Genomic DNA, 22715 nt, shown 5'->3' on the forward strand with positions numbered 1-22715 from the left:
GAAAAGAGTGCCATAATGATTATAAATAAATTTGGTGTATCATACCTAAATTAAATATATGTATAAATCACATCAGTAATGACTGTTTTTTTTAAAGGGTATTTTATGGCATAGAAAAATATTTAAAGCTTTGTTTTAGCTCTGAATTGAAAGTTGTAATATAAGGGGAAAATATCTCTGATTTGTGTGAGAATGTTATTTGTTTATCTAAGGCCTAATTTCTAAGTTTTTCCTTCTTGGCCTTGTATGTTATTCTAAGATGACTTTAAGTTAGAGCTAGAGCTTATCTGGACACCACTGGTTTTAAACGTGATGTTGTTTTACAAAAGACCATTACAAAACACTATCTAATAAAAAATATCTTATGGTGATGTCCTAACAAGAAACACTTTTGTTTGTATCTTTCTTGCCTCCAACATAAAATAATATTGCTGTTGCATTTATTTTGTGTCAAATATTGTACTAAATGCACTACATACTCTTTCTCACAGCGGTCCCAACTGAAGCTTAGGGGCATGAGAATCTATTAAAAAAATGGCCAGCTGGGTTTCCCTGGTGGCGCAGTGGTTGAGAGTCCACCTGCCGATGCAGGGGACACGAGTTTGTGCCCTGGTCCGGGAGGATCCCACGTGCCGCGGAGCGGCTGGGCCCGTGAGCCATGGCCACTGGGCCTGTGCGTCCGGAGGCTGTGCTCCGCAACAGGAGAGGCCACAACAGTAGAGGCCCGCATACCGTAAAAAAAAAAAAAAAAAAAAAAGGGCCACCAACTGGTATTACCAAAATGTAGGGAATGTTTCTGAAAAGTGGTAGATAAGGAAGCCAAACAGGTGGAATGAATTCAGATGATACTTTAATGGATTCAGCTGTGATTCAGAAGAGTTAGATTGCCCAAAGTTACATTGCCAGTGAATGGCTGAATCGGCACTTGAATCCAGGTATGTCTAACCCAGACCTCGGGCTCTTCTTCATTAGATTGCATTTACATAATACAAATGCAATCATTTTATCAACTTCTAAACTCCTTTTACTGGAGTAAAACACTGTTTCTATGCAAAATGAAGTTCGGTGATGACAATGTCATTCTAGGCAGTATTCCCATATTAACCATAAAATTCCTATAAATAACGAATATTTTATTTGAATATAACTTTTTCTAGTTAAACAACCCAAATAGGTTTTTGGTTGACAATTGGAAAATACAACTCAAAAAAGAAGAAAGCAAAGTTACTTTAAATTTTACTACCCAGACATAAACGTTGTGTATGTTTTTGAGACATTTTTTTCTGTATACATATGTACTTATATAATATATATATAATATCCCTTTTTCACTTAATATATCATGAACATGTTTTCCTATCAAAACATGTTTTAACTGTGTTGTAATATCTGTGACTGTACCATAAGTTATTTTACCATGCTTTCATTATTAAGTAACACTGTAGAGAATATCATCTCAGCATATCTCAAGAAAATAAATTTTGAAGTGAAATTATGAGTTCTAGGATTTTATACATTTTTAAGGCTTCTGGCTTTATAGAAAGAATGTACCAGTGTACATTCCCATTAAAGTATTAAGAATGTCTAATTCCTCATCTCTGATACTTACTGTAAAGTTTTCCTTTTTATAGATAGAGACACAAAATGTCACATGGTGACCAAGTTATTATCATTTTGTTTTTCAGGAGATGATTTTTCTTTGATTCAACAAGAGATATTTATGGTTAAAGAATGTAAGCATTGCAACATTGTTGCCTACTTCGGGAGCTATCTCAGGTAAAAAACACAAAAGCATCTACTCTGTCTTTGTATTTCAAATTTCTTTGCTCACACCCCCCCTCCCTTTCATGTAAGTGCTGTTTTGTATATAACTTTTAAAAATTATTTGTCTGAAGTTCTAAAATTTCTCAGGTCTTCTTATTGTCTACTCTTTTATATTAATAATGACAGTTTAATTTATGCATTTATACCTTATCTGGCAACCTTAATGAAATACTATGATTACAAGTAAGTGTTTTAGCTTATAAAACTGAGCACATTCTAAACCATTTAAGGTGGGAACAAAGCTGAAATTAATATGCTTTTCTGTATCCTGAAGGGCAATTTCCTGTTGCAGTCTATCCTAAACCTGCAGTGTATCCTAAACCTTTGTGTGCTGAAGAGTGACAGCCTTCAAAATATGTCAGTTGTTGAGAATTACTAACTAATATAATTTTCTTTCTCTTTCATGTTAGTCGGGAAAAACTATGGATTTGTATGGAATACTGTGGTGGCGGATCACTTCAAGATATTTACCATGGTACTGTTAATTTGACTCCACATTTTAAAACTTTGACTTTAATGACTGTTACTTGACATTTCTAGTTAACAAGGGATACTAACAGGTAGATTTACTGTTCTTCTGTCCTGCTCCTGGAGTATTGCGTAAAAGAAACCTATATTTTATATTTTGTTGGTTATTCAGTTAAATTGCTGGAGCCTGAACTGAGAAATCGGAGAGTACTTGAACAATCCAGATTTCACTTTTCAGACGTAGTCTCTAGGAAGTCTTATGTATAGTCCCTAGAGAAGTATTTTATCTACAAACAAAGCTGCCTAAACTTCCTTGTAAATTAGAATTGAAATGTAAAGGGTGACTCTCACATAAAGCAAATTACATGTCTCTCTTAATAATAACTTAAGCTGCTAACTAGGAAAACAGTTTAGTTGTTGCTATAATACTTTTGTATTAAAAATATATAATTTTAAGAATTTGGAGTATTTTATTTAGCATTATGTTAATTTAGACAACTTTCTGAATTGAACTTTCCCTTATAATACTATATTAGAATGACTGTTCTCTTTTATTTTACCCCTGTTGTTGATTTTAAAAAATTATTGGTAGAAAACAGCTCTGTGCCACTTGGTTTAAAATTCTTTTCTATGGGACTTCCCTGGTAGTCCAGTGAGTAAGACTCCGTGCTCCCAATGCAAGGGGCCCGGGTTCGATCCCTGGTTGGGGAACTAGATCCCACATGCATGCCAAGACTAAGAAGCCCACAAGCCGCAACTAAGAAGTCCACGTGCCGCAACTAAAACAAACAAAAGATCTTGCATGCTGCAGCTAAAGATAACACGTGCCACAACTGAGACCTGATGCAGCCTAAATAAATATTAAAAAAATAAAATTATTTTCTATGATTTTATGAAGAATTATGATCTTTTATATGAATTTTTATCTAATATCAATATTTATAATTTTTATCCACACTTTCACAGAATGAGAACTCAAGGATATGGATTAATAAAACTATGCAGTGGGCATTTTTTATTTTTTACTACTTACCCTTTTAAATTGAAAGAATTGTTTTGAGACATTAATTTTATTTCTTTATGAAATTTCTGCTTTCCATTATTAAACCTGCTATTTATTAAATTACATTGAATCTAAAAAGTATTCATCCCTGTAAATAATATACTAGCTAGCATAGTAATCAAGAATAACTACACCTGTAATAACTGTTAATAAAGTGGTTTCAAAACCCTTCTATTGCTCCTATTTTATCAAATTACTGTGAATCAAAATTTTATGTTCCTGAGTAGGTGTAGAGAACCAGTGATTAAAATATGTAGTAAAATATTTTCTTAAGTAAAGATTACATGTAAATGTATATGATTTTGATTTCACTGTCAGCAAATACCACCCCGGATTTCAAATACTCTTTCATGATATTGGAAGGCATATTTCAAAAGCCCCTAGTTGGGTACTTGCAGAAGGATTTTATATTTCATAGGGAGAGATTTGGTTGTCAGAAGTGACCTAATTGCTTTTTGGATACTTAGGTAAGGTATTGGATCAAGCTCCTTATTTCGATAGATATAGTAAAGAATTATGCTAAGGAAATAATATCTTGACTTTTAAAAGAATAAATGATGCCTTTAGTATATTTCAACAGTCGATCCCTTTATGGTCCTCTAACTTCTGTATGTAACTGTAATTAATTATATATGTTTTTCTCATTTGGGGGCTTTATTGTTTAAAATATTGTTCAGGATTGAGATCATGTCCATTGCTTTGTATAGAACATCCTGTGATGTCCAGTACTGTGCTTTGCACATTATGGGTGCTTAATATTTTCACTGTCCAAAGTTGTTATGGAACAAATCTTCCATTTTTTTTTTTAAACATCGTTACTGGAGTATAATTGCTTTACAAAGTTCTGTTCGTTTCTGCTGTATAAGAAAGTGAATCAGCTATATGTATACATATATCCCCATATCTCGTCGCTCTTGTGTCTCCCTCCCACCCTCCCTATCCCACCCCTCTAGGTGGTCACAAAGCACCGAGCTGACCTCCCTGTGCTATGGGGCTGCTTCCCACTAGCTATCTATTTTACATTTGGTAGTGTATGTATGTCCATGCCAATCTCTCACTTCGTCCCAGCATACCCTTCCCCCTCCCTGTGTCCTCAAGTCCATTCTCCACGTCTGCCTCTTTATTCCTGTCCTGCCCCTAGGTTCTTCAGAACCATTTTTTTTTTGATTCCATATATATGTGTTAGCATACGATATTTGTTTTTCTCTTTCTGACTTACTTCACTCTGTATTACAGTCTCTAGGTCCATCCACATCACTACAAATAGCTCAATTTCGTTTTTTTCTATAGCTGAGTAATATTCCATTGTATATATGTGCCACATCTTCTTTATCCATTCAGCTGTCGCTGGACACATAGGTTGCTTCCATGTCCTGGCTATTGTAAATAGAGCTGCAATGAACATTGTGGTACATGACTCGTTTTGAATTATGGTTTTCTCAGGGTATATGCCCAGTAGTGGGATTTCTGGGTTGTTTGGTAGTTCTATTTTTAGTTTTCTGAGGAACCTCCATACTGTTCTCCATAGTGGCTGTATCAATTTACATTCCCACCAACAGTGCAAGAGGGTTCCCTTTTCTCCACACCCTCTCCAGCATTTATTGTTTGTAGATTTTTTTGATGATGGCCATTCTGACTGGTGTGAGGTGATACCTCATTGTAGTTTTAAATCTTCCATTTTTAAAGTACATTTAAAAATTTTCAACTTTACTTTTTTTTTGTTTCCTGATTATCAGAATAATATATGCTCATGAGGAGAAGTCACCCAGTGATTTATACAGAAGTTTTATAATTGCTTCTCATTTTTAAAATGTTTTTAATCTGTTGTATTCAAATGTATAACGATGTGGTCTCTTTTTTTCTTTCTAGTTACAGGACCATTATCAGAATTGCAAATAGCCTATGTATGCAGAGAAACTTTACAGGTACTATGTTTGCTTATGTAGATAGAAATGCAGTTCTAGTTTCACAGTTGAAAACAATAAAATGGTGATCTGCCCAAAAGAAAAAGAGTAAACCAAATTTTTCTGTTAACCTCTGGTAATTCTGTAAGCCTAGTTATTTCTTTTGTGAATGAGTCTCAGAAATTCATTTAAGTTGATGCTGGTATACACAATGGTGATGTTTGGTGTTCTGCTTTGTAGTGCTTAGCCCTCAATTGCTGCAAAGCTGAGGAAAGCCATAGGTGTGAATTATTTTTCATGAATGAATCACCAGACCTCTCAATTATAACAGCTTGTCTAAGCTTTCCCTTCAAGTTTTATGGCAGTAAAAGGAATCCTTTTGCAAAAGACATGAGTTCTTTTACCATTTCTCCCAAAATGAGAGTAAAGTTGCATAACAGTAACCCAGAATGTTATCTGGAAATCTTTGTTCTGAGTGATATTAATAAGTGCTATCGTTATCAGAATCCTTTTTAGAAGCTTCTAAACATTGTATTAAGTCGAGATTTCTTTATTTCCTTATTTCACATCCTGTGAGAGCTTTTAGTATGTTAAAGTAGGTTATGAATCTTCAATAGGTATATAGAGTATAATACAGCATTTCTTCCAATTTATTTTGTTAGTTCCTTGAAAGATTACTGATTGAACAAATTAGCAGTAAATAATTTTGTTCATGTACTTTAAGGCATTTAATTTAGGAAGCAAGATTAAGTAGTAGGGACTGTGTTTTTTATTTTGGCAATTCACAACTGATACTTGTTAATTGATGCTTCTATCTCCACATTTCCTAGATTGTGTAATTTGTTTAGAAGTGAAATTGATGTTCTGTATGTTATTCTTCCATATTTTAGAAATTGGGAATTTGACCTGATTTAAGAGCAAGTTCTAGTCATTTCCAAAAGAGTTGGTTTCCACATGCTTTAAAATTTTATTGTTAGATATATGAAAGTAAACATATATATAAATAATTTATATTTATATAATATTTATATAACAAAGAAATCTGCTTTTTTTATATCCATATAAAATAGAAACCTAATCATGCACTCAGAGCAGAAAATTGTTGACAGATTAGTGTTCTTTATGTTTTAATTTCCAAAGATCACTGCCTCTTTAAGTAATGGACAGAGTACTGGATGGAGGTAGAAAATAAAACAAAAACTTGTGTTTGCAGTCTGGCCCTGGTATATGACCATGATCTCATCTATGGTTGTAGTTCCCCAAGTATAAAATGAGGCCCTAGAAGGGATGACCTCCAAGATATTAGTTCCAATTTAAAAATTCTCTTTTGCTGACAGAGTTCCACATCTAATGTCTGTCAACCGGTGAATGGATAAAGAGGCATGGTTTATAAATACAGTGGAGTATTATTCAGCCACAAAAAAAGAAATCCTGTCATTTGTTACAACACAGATGAACCTGGAGGACTTTATGCTAAGTGAAATGAGCCAGGCACAGAAAAACAAATATTTGTATGTAGAATCTCAGATATATGTAGAATCTAAAAAAGTTGAACTCACAGAACAAAATCCTCAACTTCCAACTTAAGAAACTAGGAAAAGGTGATCAAATTAAAGCCAAAGTAAGCAGAGGACGGAAATAATAAAGATAACGGTGGAAATCCGTGAAATAGAAAGCAGAATAATATGAGAAAGATCAATGAAACCAAAATCTCATTCTTTAAGAAAATCAATAAAATTGATAAACCAGATTATCAGGAAAAATAAAAAAAGAAGATGCAAGGTACCAGTATTTGGAATGAATGGAGGGACATTATGACAGAGTCTACAAATATTAAAAGGATGACAAGGATATTCAGTAGCCAAGGAATATTATGAACAACTTTATACCAAAAAAGCCTGCAGTCTAGATGAAATGGAAGTGGACAGTGTCCTTGAAAGGCACAAACTATCATAGCTCAATTAGAAATCATCTGGATAGTCCTCTATCTACTCCCACAAAGAACAGTCCAAGCCAGATGGTGTCATGGATAAATTCTACCAAACATTTAAGGAAGAAATAATGCCCATTCAACACAAACTCTTCTGGAAAATTGAAGAGTAGAGAATACCTCCCAGATCATCTTATGGGTCAGCATTGATCTGAAACCAAAATCAGACTTTACAGAAGAACAAAACTGTGAACTAACATCCTTCATGAACGTTTAATAGATAGAGAAATTGAAAAGGAAAATAAAAGGTTAGCAAAGGTAGTCCAACAATACATAAAAAGTTAATACATCATAAACAAGTGAGGTTTATCCTAGAAGGCATTGTTGATTTAACATTCAAAAATCATTTCAAGTAATTGATTATATTAGCAAACAAAAAGAGAAGCAAAACCATGTGATCATCTAAATAGACATACAGAAACACTTTTAGCTAAATCCAAGATTTACTTCTGATAAAAATTCTTAGCATACTGAGAAAAGAAAGGAACTAATTCAGCCTGCTAAAGAGCACCTGTGGCAAACTTATGACTAAATCATATTTAATGGTAAAAGAATAGATTCTTTCCCACAAAGGTCAGTCAAACAAAGAAAAGATGTCTGCTTTCACCACTTCTTTTTAACATAGTACTAGGAGGTTTAGCCAGGACAAAAAGCAAAAACAATGAAATAAAAGGCATCTAGACTAGAAAGTAAGAATTAAAACTGTCTTTATTCACAGACCACATAACCATCTTTGTAGAAAATGGAATAGAATCTACAAAGTATCTACTAAAACTAGTGAGTGAGACTAGGAAGTTTGCAAGATTCAAGATCAATATACAAAATCAATTGGATTTCCATACACTAGCAACAATCAGAAATTAAAATAAAAACAATTTATAATAACAAAAATATGACATTCTTAGGGATATATATGACAAAGATGCATAAATATATACTAAAAACTATAAAACTGCTTAGAGAAATTAAAGAAGACCTGAGTAAACTGAGAGCTATGCTATCTGTAGTATTCCTATATTCATAGATCAGAAAGTTCAGTAAAGATATCAGTTCTCCCCAAATTGACATATAGATTCAATGCAGTTCCAATCAAAATCAAAGGAAGCTTTTTTTTTTCCCTCTAGAAATTGACAAGCTGATTCTAAAATTCCTACAGAAACCCAAAGGAACTGGAATAGTCAAACAGTTGTGAAAAAGAACAAAAAATTTGAGGGCCAACAGGAACAATTTCAAGACTTATAAAACTACACTAACAAAGCATAGTAGTAAGCATTGGCATAAGGGTAGATAAGTATTTCAGTGGAACAGAATAGAAAGACCAGAAGTAATTCCATGCATATATGGCTACTGATTTTTGACAAAGGAGAAAGGATAGGTTTTTCAATAAATGGTTCTGGAATAATTGAACTTATTATTATAACTTCAGACACGTTAACTTTGAACCATATACAGACACATGAACTTTGAACCACGTTTCATACCATGTGTAAAAATTAACTCAATACTAATCACTTAGATCTAAATATAAAACCTCAAACTAGAACTTCTAGAAGAAAACAGAAAATTTTGCAATCTTGAGTTAATAAAAGCCTTTTCGGACATAACACAAAAAGCATGATCCATATAAGAAAAACTTGGCAAATTTGACTTTGTCAAAATTTAAAACTTCTGCTTTTCAAGACACACTGTTAAGAGAATGAAAAGACAAGCTACAGGCCAGAGGAAGATATTTGCAAAGTATAAATCTGATTAAAGACTTGTATCCAGAGTATATAAAGAACTCTCAAAACTCAATAATAGGAAAAACAACCACCAAATAAACAAATGGACAAAAGATTTAAACAGATGCTTCACCAAAGAAGCTGTATAGATGGCAAATAAGGACATGGAAAAGATGCTCAATATCATTAGTTATTAGAAAAGTGTGAATTAAAACTACAGTGAGATAGCAATACACACCAGTTAGAATGGCTAAAATTAAAAAGACTGACCTTTGGAAGGTTGGTGAGAATGTGGATTAACTGGAACTCTCATACACCACTAGTTTCAGTGTAAAACGGTACAGCTGCTTTGGAAGACAGTTTGGCAGTTGCCTAAAAGTTTAAACTTGCACCACCATCTGATCCAGCCATTATACTCCTAGGTATTTACCCAAGAGGGAAAAATCATACAAATACTTGACATAAATCTTCAAAGCAGGTTTATATATAATAGCCAAAAGCTGGAAACAACCCAGCAACCCAAATGTCTATCAACAGGTGAATAAATAAACAAATTCTGTAATATCTGTACAGTGGAATGCTACTCAGTAATAAAAAAGAATGAAATATTGATAACACATTAACAGGGAATGTCAGATTAATTATTGTGAATGAAAGAAGCCAGATAAAAAAGAATATATTATATGATTCCATTTACATAAAACTCTAGAAAATTTTGGAAGTATTTATAGCAACAAAGTATATCAGTGTTTATGTGTGGGAGGAACTTTTGGGAGTGATGAATATATATGTTCATTATCTTGATTGTGGTGACGGGTGTTATAGTAAAATATCTCTGATTTTTATCAGAAAATGAATTCAAAAGTCTTAAAATACAGTAAACATTGATTAATGTTATTCCCCTTGAATAAAGGACATTCTAGTTTTTATTTGAAGTTTGAAGTTTGTAGTTTTGCTAATGCATACTTTTTTTCTTTTAAACTTCAGGGTCTTGCCTATTTGCATACTAAAGGCAAAATGCATAGAGATATCAAGGTAAGTTTATTTAACTCAATTTAAACTCAATGTGTTTAAGACTCAAAGGCATAGAGAACACACCTGTGGTTGCCTAGGGGGAGGGGGTTGGGGGAGGGGAGGATTGAGAGTTTGGCATTAGCAGGTGCAAACTATTATATATAGGATGGATGAACAAAGTTCTACTGTATAGCACAGGGAACTATATTCAATATCCTAAGATAAGCCATAATGGAAAAGAATATTAAAAAAAAGAATGTCTCTATGTGTATAACTGAGTCACTCTGCTGTATGGCAGGGATTAGCACAACACTGTAAATCAACTACACTTCAATAAAAGAATAATAATACAAAATAAAGTCAATATGTTTAAGTTGATAATTTTATTGAAAGGAATTTTGTGATGCTAATTTAATGGTATTTGTATTTTTGTTTTAGGGTGCAAATATTTTATTGACAGATCATGGTGATGTAAAATTAGGTATGTTATTTCAAATTCCTAAAATTTTTTTTCAAAAAATTTAGTATAATTTTAAATGAGAATAACATTATACAAATTTAATATTCACATGAAGAGCCACAATAATGTTCATCTTTTGACCCAGTAATTTTACTTTATTCAGCTTAAGGAAGTTAATCCTAAAGATAAAAAATCCACATTTGCTGAAGTATTAATCATAACATTATTTATAATAGGGAAAAAATGGAAACATAGGTCTAGTAGTAGAAAAACTTAAACTGTGATAAATCAACTTATGGAACATTATTCAGTCATCAAAATTAATAGTTAAGAATAAGAGTAAAATCCTCTAATGTGTTAAATGACAAAAATGAACTATGTGAGTCTTTAGTTTTTTACAACCATGTTTAACAGCAATAAAAGAAGTTTATACATAGAAAAGAGACTTAAAAATAGCACCAAAATTCTAACCTGGTTGTGTTAGAATAAAAGCAATACAGGTGGATTTTTTCTTTCCAACTTAACTGAAGGTACTTGTAATGGAAATTTTTTTATTATTTGTGTTCTTAATAAAGTATATTTTCATTCTGATAAAGTACCAATAAGTTATTTTCTTTTAATGATTATGTTTTGAACTAAGCAAGAAGAGATTTAGGTATTCAATATATACATTTCTTTAGTATTACTATCTGAATTATTAATAATGGCATCCCTGAGTATAAAATATAGAAATGGTGGTGGTTTTATTGAAAACCAAAATTTTCTGTTCTGTTTTTTTCCCCACCAGCTGACTTTGGTGTGGCTGCAAAAATAACAGCTACCATTGCCAAGAGAAAATCTTTCATTGGCACCCCTTATTGGTAAGATATTATTATAATTGAATTTTGTGCATTTTTATTTCTTAAAGTTTAGTGATCAGCATTGTTGCTTAGTAATACAATTCATACTTGACAGGAGTCTGGAGACTTGCATGCTCCTTGACACTATCATAGGTCTGATTGGGTTAGGGAATTTTGATACTCATTTCCATTGTCCAGCTTTCCCTGTGTTAAAGTGCTAATAATTCCTACTGTCCCTCAGATGCTGTGTTGAGAGGACTCATAGGTAGGAGATTTTCAAAAGAAAATTGTATTATAATCTTTTGTCATTTTATTACCCTTTCTTTGGTATTGCTTCTATTTTAATCTAGGACTTCACTTTCTTGTTAAAACTCATGCATCCTACACTACTGTTAGCCCTCACCAGCCACCCTACTTCTAATGCATCCTACCAATTACTAACAAAATAATCTTTTTAAAACACTGCTTTTATTAATGAAGTTAGATAATTGAAATATAATAAAAAGCCTAGTAATAAACCTTAATGTGTAAAATACTGAGTATTATAAAAAGTGACATTTAAAGTTTATGTGAAAGATTGGATTCTTTAATATACAGTGCTTGGATAATTTATCATTTGGAAAGAATTTTAGAGTAGCTCCATACTTCATACCTAACGCCAAAATAAATTGTAGATGGAAGCTCAAAGAGTTATTGATCAAGGATGATGTTTATACTAGATTTGATGTGTTCAGTCTTTTTATCTTATTAGCAAATTTTTATATAAAGGTTTTTTTTGTGGGGGGCTGCATTGGGTCTTTTTTGCTGCACATGGGCTTTCTCTAGTTGTGGCGAGCGGGGGCTACTCTTCGTTGCAGTGCATGGGCTTCTCATTGCTGTGGCTTCTCTTGTTGCAGAGCACAGGCTCTAGGCACACACGCTTCAGTAGTTGTAGCATGCAGGCTCAGTAGTTGTGGCTCATGGGCTCTAGAGCACAGGCTAAGTAGTTGTGGCGCACACGCTCAGTTGCTTTGCGGCATGTGGGATCTTCCCAGACCAGGGCTCGCACCCGTGTCCCCTGCATTGGCAGGCGGACTCTTAACTACTGCGCCATCAGGGAAGCCCTATATAAAGTTTTAAAACCCACATTGCTAATACTTTTTCTTTAAAAATAAAATTCACAAGTTATACAATAAAAATCCTCACTTCGATTTTCAAAAGTTGTGTATGGAAATAGTTAAGTATAAAGATGAAACCAAAAGAACTGTCAGTGACTGCTTCAAGAATAAGCCTTTCTTGGCATAAAAGTATAAAACATTGCTAGATTTGTTTGATAGATTTAACTGCATGAAAATTTAAGGCTTCTATATGTCTACCAGCTTAAACAAAAGTAAAAGGCAAGTAACAAATCAAGAAATAAAATATGACTAATTTGGTTTTAATATTGTTAATATGTAAGTTCTTAACAATTCAATAAAAAGAATGTTTCTGCTAATTAGAAGCAGTTATTAAAATGTATGAGATCTCAAAAAAAATATGAGATCTCATAAAATATGAAAATTGTTTCCCCCAATGATGACCAAAACTGTATACATTAAATAAACAATGATATTCTTTTCTATCAAATTAAAAAACATTTGGAATCATGGGTAGTACCTATGACTATCACTAAATATTTGACAGTGAAAGTAGAAGTTAGTAGAACAGTTTTGAAGGATAATTTGGCAGCAATGTTTTTCAAAGACCTTAAGCAATGTTTATGTTCTTTAGTCTCAATTCTGCTTGTTGTAATTTATCAGAGAGGCATAAATTGATATATGAAAAGCTTTATCCCATTTCTTTAATAATGAAAAATTGAGAGAAAGTATGCATATGTAACAGGAATTATAAGGAAATTATGTACAGTCATTCAAGTCAATGGGATAAGTTGCTGATATTAAAAATCATGTTGTAAAAGGTGAATGGTCAGTGGATAGGCTCATGACTGTTGACAACAGTCCTGGTCAATTTGGCGCTCAGTTAGCCACCACTGATTCTAGTGGGCACAGATGAAATCTGTTTGTTTTCTCTGGATTCCAGCTCAACTTCCTTACTCTGTGAAACTTGCCTGTAATCATTTTGTTCCATGGTGATCATTTTCTTCTCTTTAATCCTATACCCATTATTATGTATGTAGTACTTGCGTGTAGCATGTACGTCTACATGTTGCATTTTTGGTATAGGTGTTTTATATCCTAAACCACACTTAAGTTGAGAGACATTGTGTTATATAAGTTTGTGTAACCTAAGTGCACATAAAAACAACTTCTACCTTGTTGATATTCAACATAAATAAAAAATAATTTTAAAATTATAAACATTCAAAAAATAAAAGAGTATTTCCCCTGAGCAGTATCACCTGTGCTTTTATAACTTCAGATGCCATCATTATACACCATTGACTTCCAAATAGGTAACTCCAATTCAGCTACTCACTTGCCCTTCAGTCTTATATATACTCAGCAGTTGTTTGATAATAGCACTGCTTCAGTATCCACAAGCATTTTATACTCAAATCAGTCTCTTCAGTCACAGCCCCTTTCATTCTGTGCCCCCTGATACTGCCTTTGAAAAGTCCTTTATTTTTCCCTTGCGTTTTTCAGATAGTCTTCTAACTCATCTACCTGATTCTGGTTTCATCTCTTCTCACACTGTCCTTCATGTTGCCATAAGTTTTATATCATAATTAAATCTTTCATTTTTTACAGTAAAGTCTAAACTTCCTTATATAATCATTCATTATCTAGCCTCTGTCTCTGAGGTTTATTTTCCAAATATGTTCTAGACCCTCTCAAACTGTGATGACTGACCTTGTTTTATTTTTTTTCATTTTCTGTCCATCACAAATACATTTATAAAATAAATTAAAAATAAACTACTAAAAAAAATGATCATTTATCTGGATGAGAATACCTGCTCTCAGTTTCTGCACTTACCACAGACTGATAACAAGCTGTTTATGGCCCTATACCTGTCATATATTGAGTAGCACTGTCCTATCACCTTTCCAGGTGTTCCGTGCTCTCCTGTCCCCCTGCATTTGTACTTGTTTCCTCTGACTAAAATGTCCAGGTTCCTAAAGCCCCCTTAGCTCCCTGCTAATTCATTCTATAAATCTCTCCTCCTTTGGGAGCTTTTCTCTGACCTTCACAGAGATTTAGGTGTTCTTTTTCTTTTCCCATGTTATAAAACAAGATTCACAAGACAGAAACTAAAGTAAGGCAACACGGTTTTTCCTCACAGCAACAGTATTCAGAGAAGATTCAAGATTTTTAAATAATAAGTTTTAAAAGAGTGTGTGTATCTGTGTATATATGTGGTCTTACATTAAGTCTTTTCTAGTAAAGTTTCTTCTTTCCTAGTAAATGCCTCTCAGCCTCTTTCCCTCCAAGAAGTCTAGTGACTATAACAAAGAACAGATTTCATATCATTTTTAAAAAATAAAAATGTTATATTAATTGATTCCTTCTAGGATGGCCCCAGAAGTTGCAGCAGTAGAAAAGAATGGTGGCTACAACCAACTCTGTGATATCTGGGCAGTAGGAATAACAGCAATTGAACTTGGAGAACTTCAGCCACCTATGTTTGATCTTCATCCCATGAGGTGTTCTCAGTATTTACAATTATGCAGTTACTAGTAAGGGCTTCAGGGAGGGTGAAATACCCATAACTTGGGTATTCCAAGCTCATTTTAAAGTATGTTGAAACAGTGAAAGTGTTCTGAGGGACTTAGGGATAATCTCATCTAAAACCTGATCTCTCTTGCACTGCTACTTCTAAGACAACATAGAGTGAATCATCTATACTGTCTGAAGCGTAAAACAAATTTCCTTTAAAAATCATACAGTTATCATTAAAAAAGTCTTTTTAAGTCTTTGTTTATTCTTCTATTAATTAAAAATGTTTTTTTTTGTCCTAAGTGGATCTATAAACAGATGATAGAATGCAAATGAGGTTTTTTTTCTGTTCTCATTTGATTTTGTTTCTTTTTACTTTATCTAGGGATAATAACAGGTAGATGCTTAGTATAATCATTTATATTTTAGAGTATATTATCTCAGAAAAAAATATTTGAGAGACTGTGAAGGGGTTTGTAATATTTTGAAGGAAAAAATAAATTGGGCTGAAATTTAAACTTTTAATGTAAATAGTATAAAGTTAAAAAGAAAATCAACAAAATAAAGACAGTATTCTCCTAACATATGTTAGACAGCAGATTAATATATATTACATAGATAACTCATTCAAAGACTCTTAAGAGCAAAAGATAAATTGTTTATGAGCAACTACCAGATACTAAAGAAACATGGAAAACTATTTAACCTCACAAGTACCTAAAGATATATAAGTTAAAAGATATCTGCTTTTAGCTGAAATGCTGTTAAGTACAGGCCTTTAGGAAAATAATTTAGATGTTATTATGGGCAATAAAAATGTTGCACTGATTCCACTATTGGGAAAGTTATACTTAGGAAATAATTCAAGAAAAGAAAAAGCTAAGAATTATTCACTTAGGGATTACAGGGAAAAATCTAAATCTCCATTCATTGGTGAATTGTTAAGCAAATTATTTAGCAGTTAAGGGCAGCTAATATATATATATATATATATAAACCAAAGCAACATGGAAAATTGATTATTAGTGAAAAAAGCAGAACAGAATATTACCTATTATAATAAATTAGTAATTAGTTAATATTTAGATAAAGACTGAAAAGAAAAACAGAACATTTTAAATAATGTCTTAAAGTGGGAGGAATCAGACTTTTTTTCTTTTTAGGTTTTCCTTTATATATGAATCATTTAATTTTTAAAAAGAAAATATCTTTGGTATTTAAAAAAAAAAACTAAGGAGTTTACTTGGAAATATGGGGTTTTGTAGGAAATACTGAAATAAAACTTCCTTCTTAAATTGTCCATCCGTCTAGCCCCATAGTCCATTAAAAAAATTGGTCAAAGGTAAGTTCATTGGGAAGGAAAGTCCTCTTGTAGGTTGATTTCTGTATCATTCATAACAAGAGAATGTGGAAAATTATTGTCCAAAAGGGGACAGACTAGGAAGTGGGTATAATTTGCCTATTCACCCAAAATAATTGTAGAGGCTAATCTTTGGTTAAACATACAACCTAATGTTAGAGTAGCATATCATCTCTGTGTGTTACAGAATGATACACAATTATATAGACTTGTGCTTAAGATATAACACTAGTTATATATATAATGGTGTGGTAATAAAAACCTTCTCAAACATTTGGTGCTTTGCCATGTGAATAAGAGCTTGTTGGAAACTTAAAAGATCCTTTCTGTAACCGGGAGAAATTTTTCATACGGTATCCAAAATATTAATTTCCATATTCCATACCAGTTATATGAGTACCTACATATGTAGTAATCTTGCATAAATTCATTATAGAATATGATTCTGATTATTAAATGTAATAATTAAAGTGTTTTGTATTGCTCTTTAACTGAAATTTTTATTCCAGGGCCCTCTTCTTAATGTCAAAAAGTAATTTTCAGCCTCCAAAACTAAAGGACAAAACAAAATGGTGAGTTATAGAATATATATAGATTTATAGCATTTTATGGCTGAAAGGGACAAAGGTTCAATTCCCTTATTTTATTTATTTATTTATTTATTTATTTATTAATTATGCGGTATGCGGGCCTCCCACTGTTGTGGCCCCTCCCGCTGTGGAGCACAGGCTCCGGATGCGCAGGCTCAGCAGCCATGGCTCACGGGCCCAGCCCCTCCGCAGCATGTGGGATCTTCCCAGACCAGGGCACAAACCCGCGTCCCCTGCATCGGCAGGCGGACTCTCAACCACTGTGCCACCAGGGAAGCCCTCCCTTATTTTAAAGTGGTGAAACTGAAACCCAGAGGCATTAAACAGTTTCCCTGAAGTTACACATCTAATTTACTTGCAGAGCTATTGCAAGGATCTAGGTTTATTTTCTGGTCAGTGTTCCTTTATAATGTACTTCTCTCATGAAACTCTGAGCATTTTATTAGTTTTTGGCAGCTTGAATAGGAGGTGTGGTGAGGAAATGATTTGAAATGAATATATTAAGATTTTGGAGATTCATATTTTGCCCTGTATTCCTTTACTTCCATTAATTACATGTTGACTTCCATGAGAGGTAATAGGAGAAGGTTTCCCAGATACAGTGACATTTAAGATCAATCCCTACTGGCTTTTCTGTACTTCTTCCCCTAACATTCAAAAGGTTATTACTTATTTGCATCCTAATCTTTTGTTTCTCATACAAAGTAAAGCAGTTTGCCTATTACAGTCCGTAAAGACGTCTTCAATTAAATGGGAAATACTGAAAATTGTTTTTCTGGTAATGTCTTTCCATACATTTAATAAAGGAAACCATGGAAATTAAAGTTTCCAAATTCTTAAATTCAGTAATTCTTCATCTAGATTACATGGATCTCTTGGGAGATCTTGGGAAATCCATGAGCCCCCAGAATTCTTTATGTGTATTCATTTTTTCTGGGGAGACAGTCCATATCTTATTACCGATTCTAAGAGGCCTGTCCCCAGTACAAGTTCTAAACCACTTTTTTATGTTTATTAGCCTGTCTGTATGTACATAGTATTATTTAGGAGCCAGGCCATTCTGGGGATAATGCCAGGAATGAAAGGCAGATCACACTGTAGAAGTAAAGGAGTTTATATCCTTCTGCTAGCTGTATTCCTTTGTATTGACGTGGGTTTCTTCCTATTCGTTGTTAGCCTAAGTTCCTAAACAACTGGAACTGGAGGACTTTGAGGCAGGAATGACTGAATATTCATTCAGGAATGAATGACTGTTAGCTAAAACAGCTGCATTCGTAGTCAGATTCCAGAACAGTCATTACCATTGGAGTACCTTTGCCAGTCTCACGTGCCTTCTCACTCCATGATATGTGTGCCACAAGCTACCAAATGTAATGTAGTGATTTGATTTCTCTGAAGAGAACTGCTGTGTCGTTGCTGTCATTGGTAATGATTAAGGTTATTCTCTTTGGTTCTTGCCCAGTCCCTCCTCCAGTGGAATCTCGGCAGTACCTCTCTTTGCCTTTAGTTCATAATCAAAATATGATTCCCTTAATTAATTAATTTTTTGGCCGCTCAGCTTGTGGGGTCTTCGTTTCCCGACCAGGGATCAAACCCGGGCCCACTGCAGTGAAAGCGCCAAGTCCTAACCACTGGACCGCCAGGGAATTCCCAGATTCCTTTAATTTATATCTTCTTCCTTTCCCCATTTCATCAATACAGGTAGCAGGAAAACTCATCTGTTTACAAAGATCGCTCCCTCTTCTTTGACCATGTTCCTGAGAAATTCAGTGACTTTTTAAGGGTTTAAACAGTCTCTTATATTACTCACCCTACCTCATGCCACCCAACAATTTGGATATAACAAAACATTTACATACTGTATAAATTAGGCAATGAGAAAAGGTCATTTTGACTCCTAAGTGGTACCTAGAACACAAGGTTATAAACCTTATAGATGACACACCTACCCATTTCTAGTTTTTAGTGTATGTTTTAGAGATTATATATTAGTGTTTTGTTAACTTATTGCATTTTACTTAAGAGATGAAGCTGGTATATTCTCCAAGGAATATACTGTGCTTTGGGTTTAGTTTTTGGGCTTATATAGAGCTAAGAGGCCAAAGAAAAAAAATCATGTGTTTCAGTCTTTCTAACTGCTTGTAAGTTAATTTTATTTAGTAACACCAAAGAACTAATATTAGTGAAATATTTTTGTACGTGTCTCTTTTTATTTGAAGGTCATCAACATTCCATAATTTTGTCAAAATAGCACTAACCAAAAACCCCAGAAAAAGACCAACTGCTGAAAGACTTCTGACTGTAAGTCATTGAATTTATAGGAGTATTTTCTGTAGTCATGCAGTAATTAGACATATCACTGGAACAATAGTATTTAGATTTTTAATATAAAAATGTTAGTGATCTCTTACAGCAGGGGTCAGCAAACATTCTGTAATGAGCGAAATAGTATATATTTTAGGCTTTGTGGGCTATACAGTCTCTGCTGCATCTCCTCAGTTTTGCTGTGGTAGCACAAAAGCAGCCATAGACAGTATACATGAAAGGTATGGCTTTAACACCTAATAAAACTTTATTTACAGAAGGAGGTAGTGCACCAGATTTTGCCCATGGACGGTAGTTTGCCAACCCCTGCCTTGGAGAAAACTCTTTAAAATGTTGCTTTCATCTAAAATTAATCGCTTTAACCACATAGCACGGGGAGATCAGCTCGGTGCTTTGTGTCCACGTAGAGGGGTGGGATAGGGAGGGTGGGAGGGAGATGCAAGAGGGAGGAGATATGGGAATATATGTATATGTATAGCAGAATCACTTTGTTGTACAGCAGAATCTAACACACCATTGTAAAACAATTATACTCTAATAAAGATATTTAAAAAATAAATAAATAAAATTAATTGCCTTTCTTGGCTTCTTATGTAAATTTATAGAATGCCCTTATGTGTGCATGTCTTTATAAAATACTTTTATATTAGAAAAAGTTAATGATTATAACAATCTAGGAAAACTTTATTTAAATGTTATAAAATTTAATTATGTATCTTTCTATATTAACATAATTTTATTGAATTAAATATATGCAAATATAGATGCTTTTTTTCTTATTGTGATACGGACTGTACCTCAGTATTCATTTGCATATTATTATAATGACATGCATAATAAATGTCATTGTTATAGCCAAGGTTGTAATTTGACAACCTAACATGGATTGGTTAACTTTAAATAGAGAAACTATTCATGTTATAAATTTACCTCACAATGGTTCTTTAGCTTTATAATATATAATTATGAATTCTCTGATTAATATTTTCACTGATACATTCTCTAATTTATTTGCATTAGTAGGCTTCCATATGCTTGTCTCTGATAGTTACTGAATGGAAAAGAACAAATAGCAATTTCTATGAGCCGTAGATATAAAAGCATACTCATGAATTTTTGTTTTGTTTTGTTTTTACTTAGCATACATTTGTAGGACAGCCAGGTCTCTCTAGGGCCCTAGCAGTTGAACTGTTGGACAAAGTGAATAATCCAGACAACCATGCACATTACACTGAAGGAGATGATGATGACTTTGAGGTAAGGAATGCTTGCAGTCTAATATTTGAAAATAAATGTTTAATGTGGCCTTAGACTTTGTTTTTTAATTCACTCTTTTAAGTTAATTGAAATAGATTTAGTAACAAAGATTAATTAGCGGTGTAAACTACACTTGTCCTGCTCATAATTACCAATTGATACTTTTCTTAATCCTAGTTTTGGGAAGGAACTAGGATTACTGTTCTTCTTAGCACTATAACATTTTGTTCTCTTAGTTGGTTTGCTTAAAGTTATTAAGAGGTATCTACAATTAGAATCACATCTGTGCCTTTTTCCTCCCCAAATCCACAAGTGTTTCCTCCCTAGACCTCAGCTTCTGTAGTGAGAGTTTGATCTTTTCCAAGACAATACAGGGGTATTGCTTTGCACTAGGAGAACAAAAGTTTAGCCAGACCACATGTACATATTATTTTTCACAGAAGAGACTCCCTAGAAATCCATGTGGTCATTTTTTTTTTAGTTTCTCTGTTACACAGATCATAAACAGAATACAAATCATTTTTTAAAATTAAGCTGAGGTTCCCATAGCAAAAGCTATATTTTCTAATACCTATTCAAAACTGTTATTTCTTATGTAATTACATATAGAGCTATTCATAACTATGCTTGTCTTCTCTGAAAATACGTAGAATTATTTTGAATATATTTAACAACACGACTTGTAAATCAGGAATGAGGGACTTCCTGCCCATTTTCGGGTACCTGTTTATGCCTCTCTATATATAGCATAAATGTATGTTTTCATTGGTATCTCTTTCTCTCTTTTATGATTCCTTTTTATTTCTGTCTCTTCATTTCTCTTTATGCCTTTATATCCCTTTATACCTCTATCTTCAGTTTTGGTAAGACTATAGGACTAAACTTTATGTTATTATTTATTGAAGGAAATTTTCTACTTCAGGTACTTAAGTTTCAAATTACATCATATAAGTCTCATGATAACTATTAACATTCATTGGGTAGTCTTCATGTACCAAGTGTTAGGCTAAATAATTTCCATGTTAACTCATCTAATACTCAAAACGGTCCTTGGCAATATGTACTATTACTATCCCCATTTTACAAATAAGAAATGAAGGAGAAAGAATAGAAGTAATTTCATTTGCCCGAGATCATATGCCTAGCAAGTAGTGGAACCAGGATTTGGATCCAGGCAAACTGACTTTAGAACCTACTCTTAGTTAATATACCATCATTTCTATATATATACTTAATAGAAATAGTCATTAAACAGTCTTTACAAACTAATCATTGTCTGGTATATAACATAGTCTTGTCACGTCGTAAGGTACCCAGTGAATATTTTATTGAATGTTAAGTGAACTTTAATTGAAAATATTAAATAAACCAGCAATACATAGATTTCTTTTTACTTAAACCATCATTTGCAGACTTGTAATAATTAATAAGATTTTAATCTTTTAAAAACTCAAAATTGTTCAAATTGTTTTAGTTTAAATGAAGCATTAGATATTACTTGATTCCTCAATTAGTGTTTCACTGGTTATGTAAATAACCAAACTCCTCTTTCCTTCCCCACACAATTTTGCCAGGCTTCCTAAATCCACTCTTACCTTTGGAATTCTCTATTTCTGTTTAATGATATCGCCATAATTTTTAGTCCTTGAAATGCAAAACCTTGTTCCAGGCAGTTGGAGACACAATAGTGGGTGAGATTTACATGATCCCAATCTTCCAAGAACTTACAGAATGGTCTCAGAGGAAACTTAGAAATACCGACAAGTAATTTACAAGTGTGATAACTGTTACAAAATGGGAAAGACAGGGTGCTATGCAGGCATATTTTAGGGACAGGAAAGGACTCACTGTAGAAACAATATGTAAGATGAAAGCCTGAAGGATAAATAGTAATTAAAAGAAAAGACCAGTCAGAAGTGTTCTGAGCAAAAGGAATAATAGCATATTTGAAAGCCCTAGTGATAAGAGAGAGTGTGGTATACTTGAGGAATTAAAGAAAAGTTAGTCTGTTAGAGCAGAAAGCAAGGAAGGAATTTGGTGGGAGATTAGGTCACAAAGCTAGACATTTCAAATGAAAAAAAATGGGGGCTTTAAGGGCAGTAGAAATGATTAAAGGGTAAGGGAGTGATGTGATCAGATGTGCATTTTTTTTCTTTAAAGATCTCTGACTTCAGAGTGGTGTTTTCATTCCTAAAGTCCTCTTAAGAGACTGTTGAAGTTATCCAGGATATAGATACTGATGTTTTGTAATAGGATGGTAGGGAA

General features: G+C 33.2%; 1 protein-coding gene across 1 annotated transcript in view; it reads left to right on the forward strand.

Moving 5' to 3' along the window:
* The window catches only part of MAP4K5 (mitogen-activated protein kinase kinase kinase kinase 5), a 140894-nt gene that overhangs the window by 56079 nt on the left and 62100 nt on the right, over positions 1-22715 (forward strand). The window contains 10 exon segments of the mRNA XM_007446611.1: positions 1686-1776; positions 2235-2299; positions 5225-5280; positions 9958-10005; positions 10423-10465; positions 11232-11304; positions 14774-14905; positions 16788-16850; positions 19088-19169; positions 20334-20450. Coding sequence (XP_007446673.1) covers positions 1686-1776; positions 2235-2299; positions 5225-5280; positions 9958-10005; positions 10423-10465; positions 11232-11304; positions 14774-14905; positions 16788-16850; positions 19088-19169; positions 20334-20450 — 770 coding nt within the window.

Source organism: Lipotes vexillifer, unplaced genomic scaffold (assembly GCF_000442215.2).
Source record: "Lipotes vexillifer unplaced genomic scaffold, Lipotes_vexillifer_v1.1 scaffold124, whole genome shotgun sequence".
In the NCBI taxonomy this organism is placed as follows: Eukaryota; Metazoa; Chordata; class Mammalia; order Artiodactyla; family Lipotidae; genus Lipotes; species Lipotes vexillifer.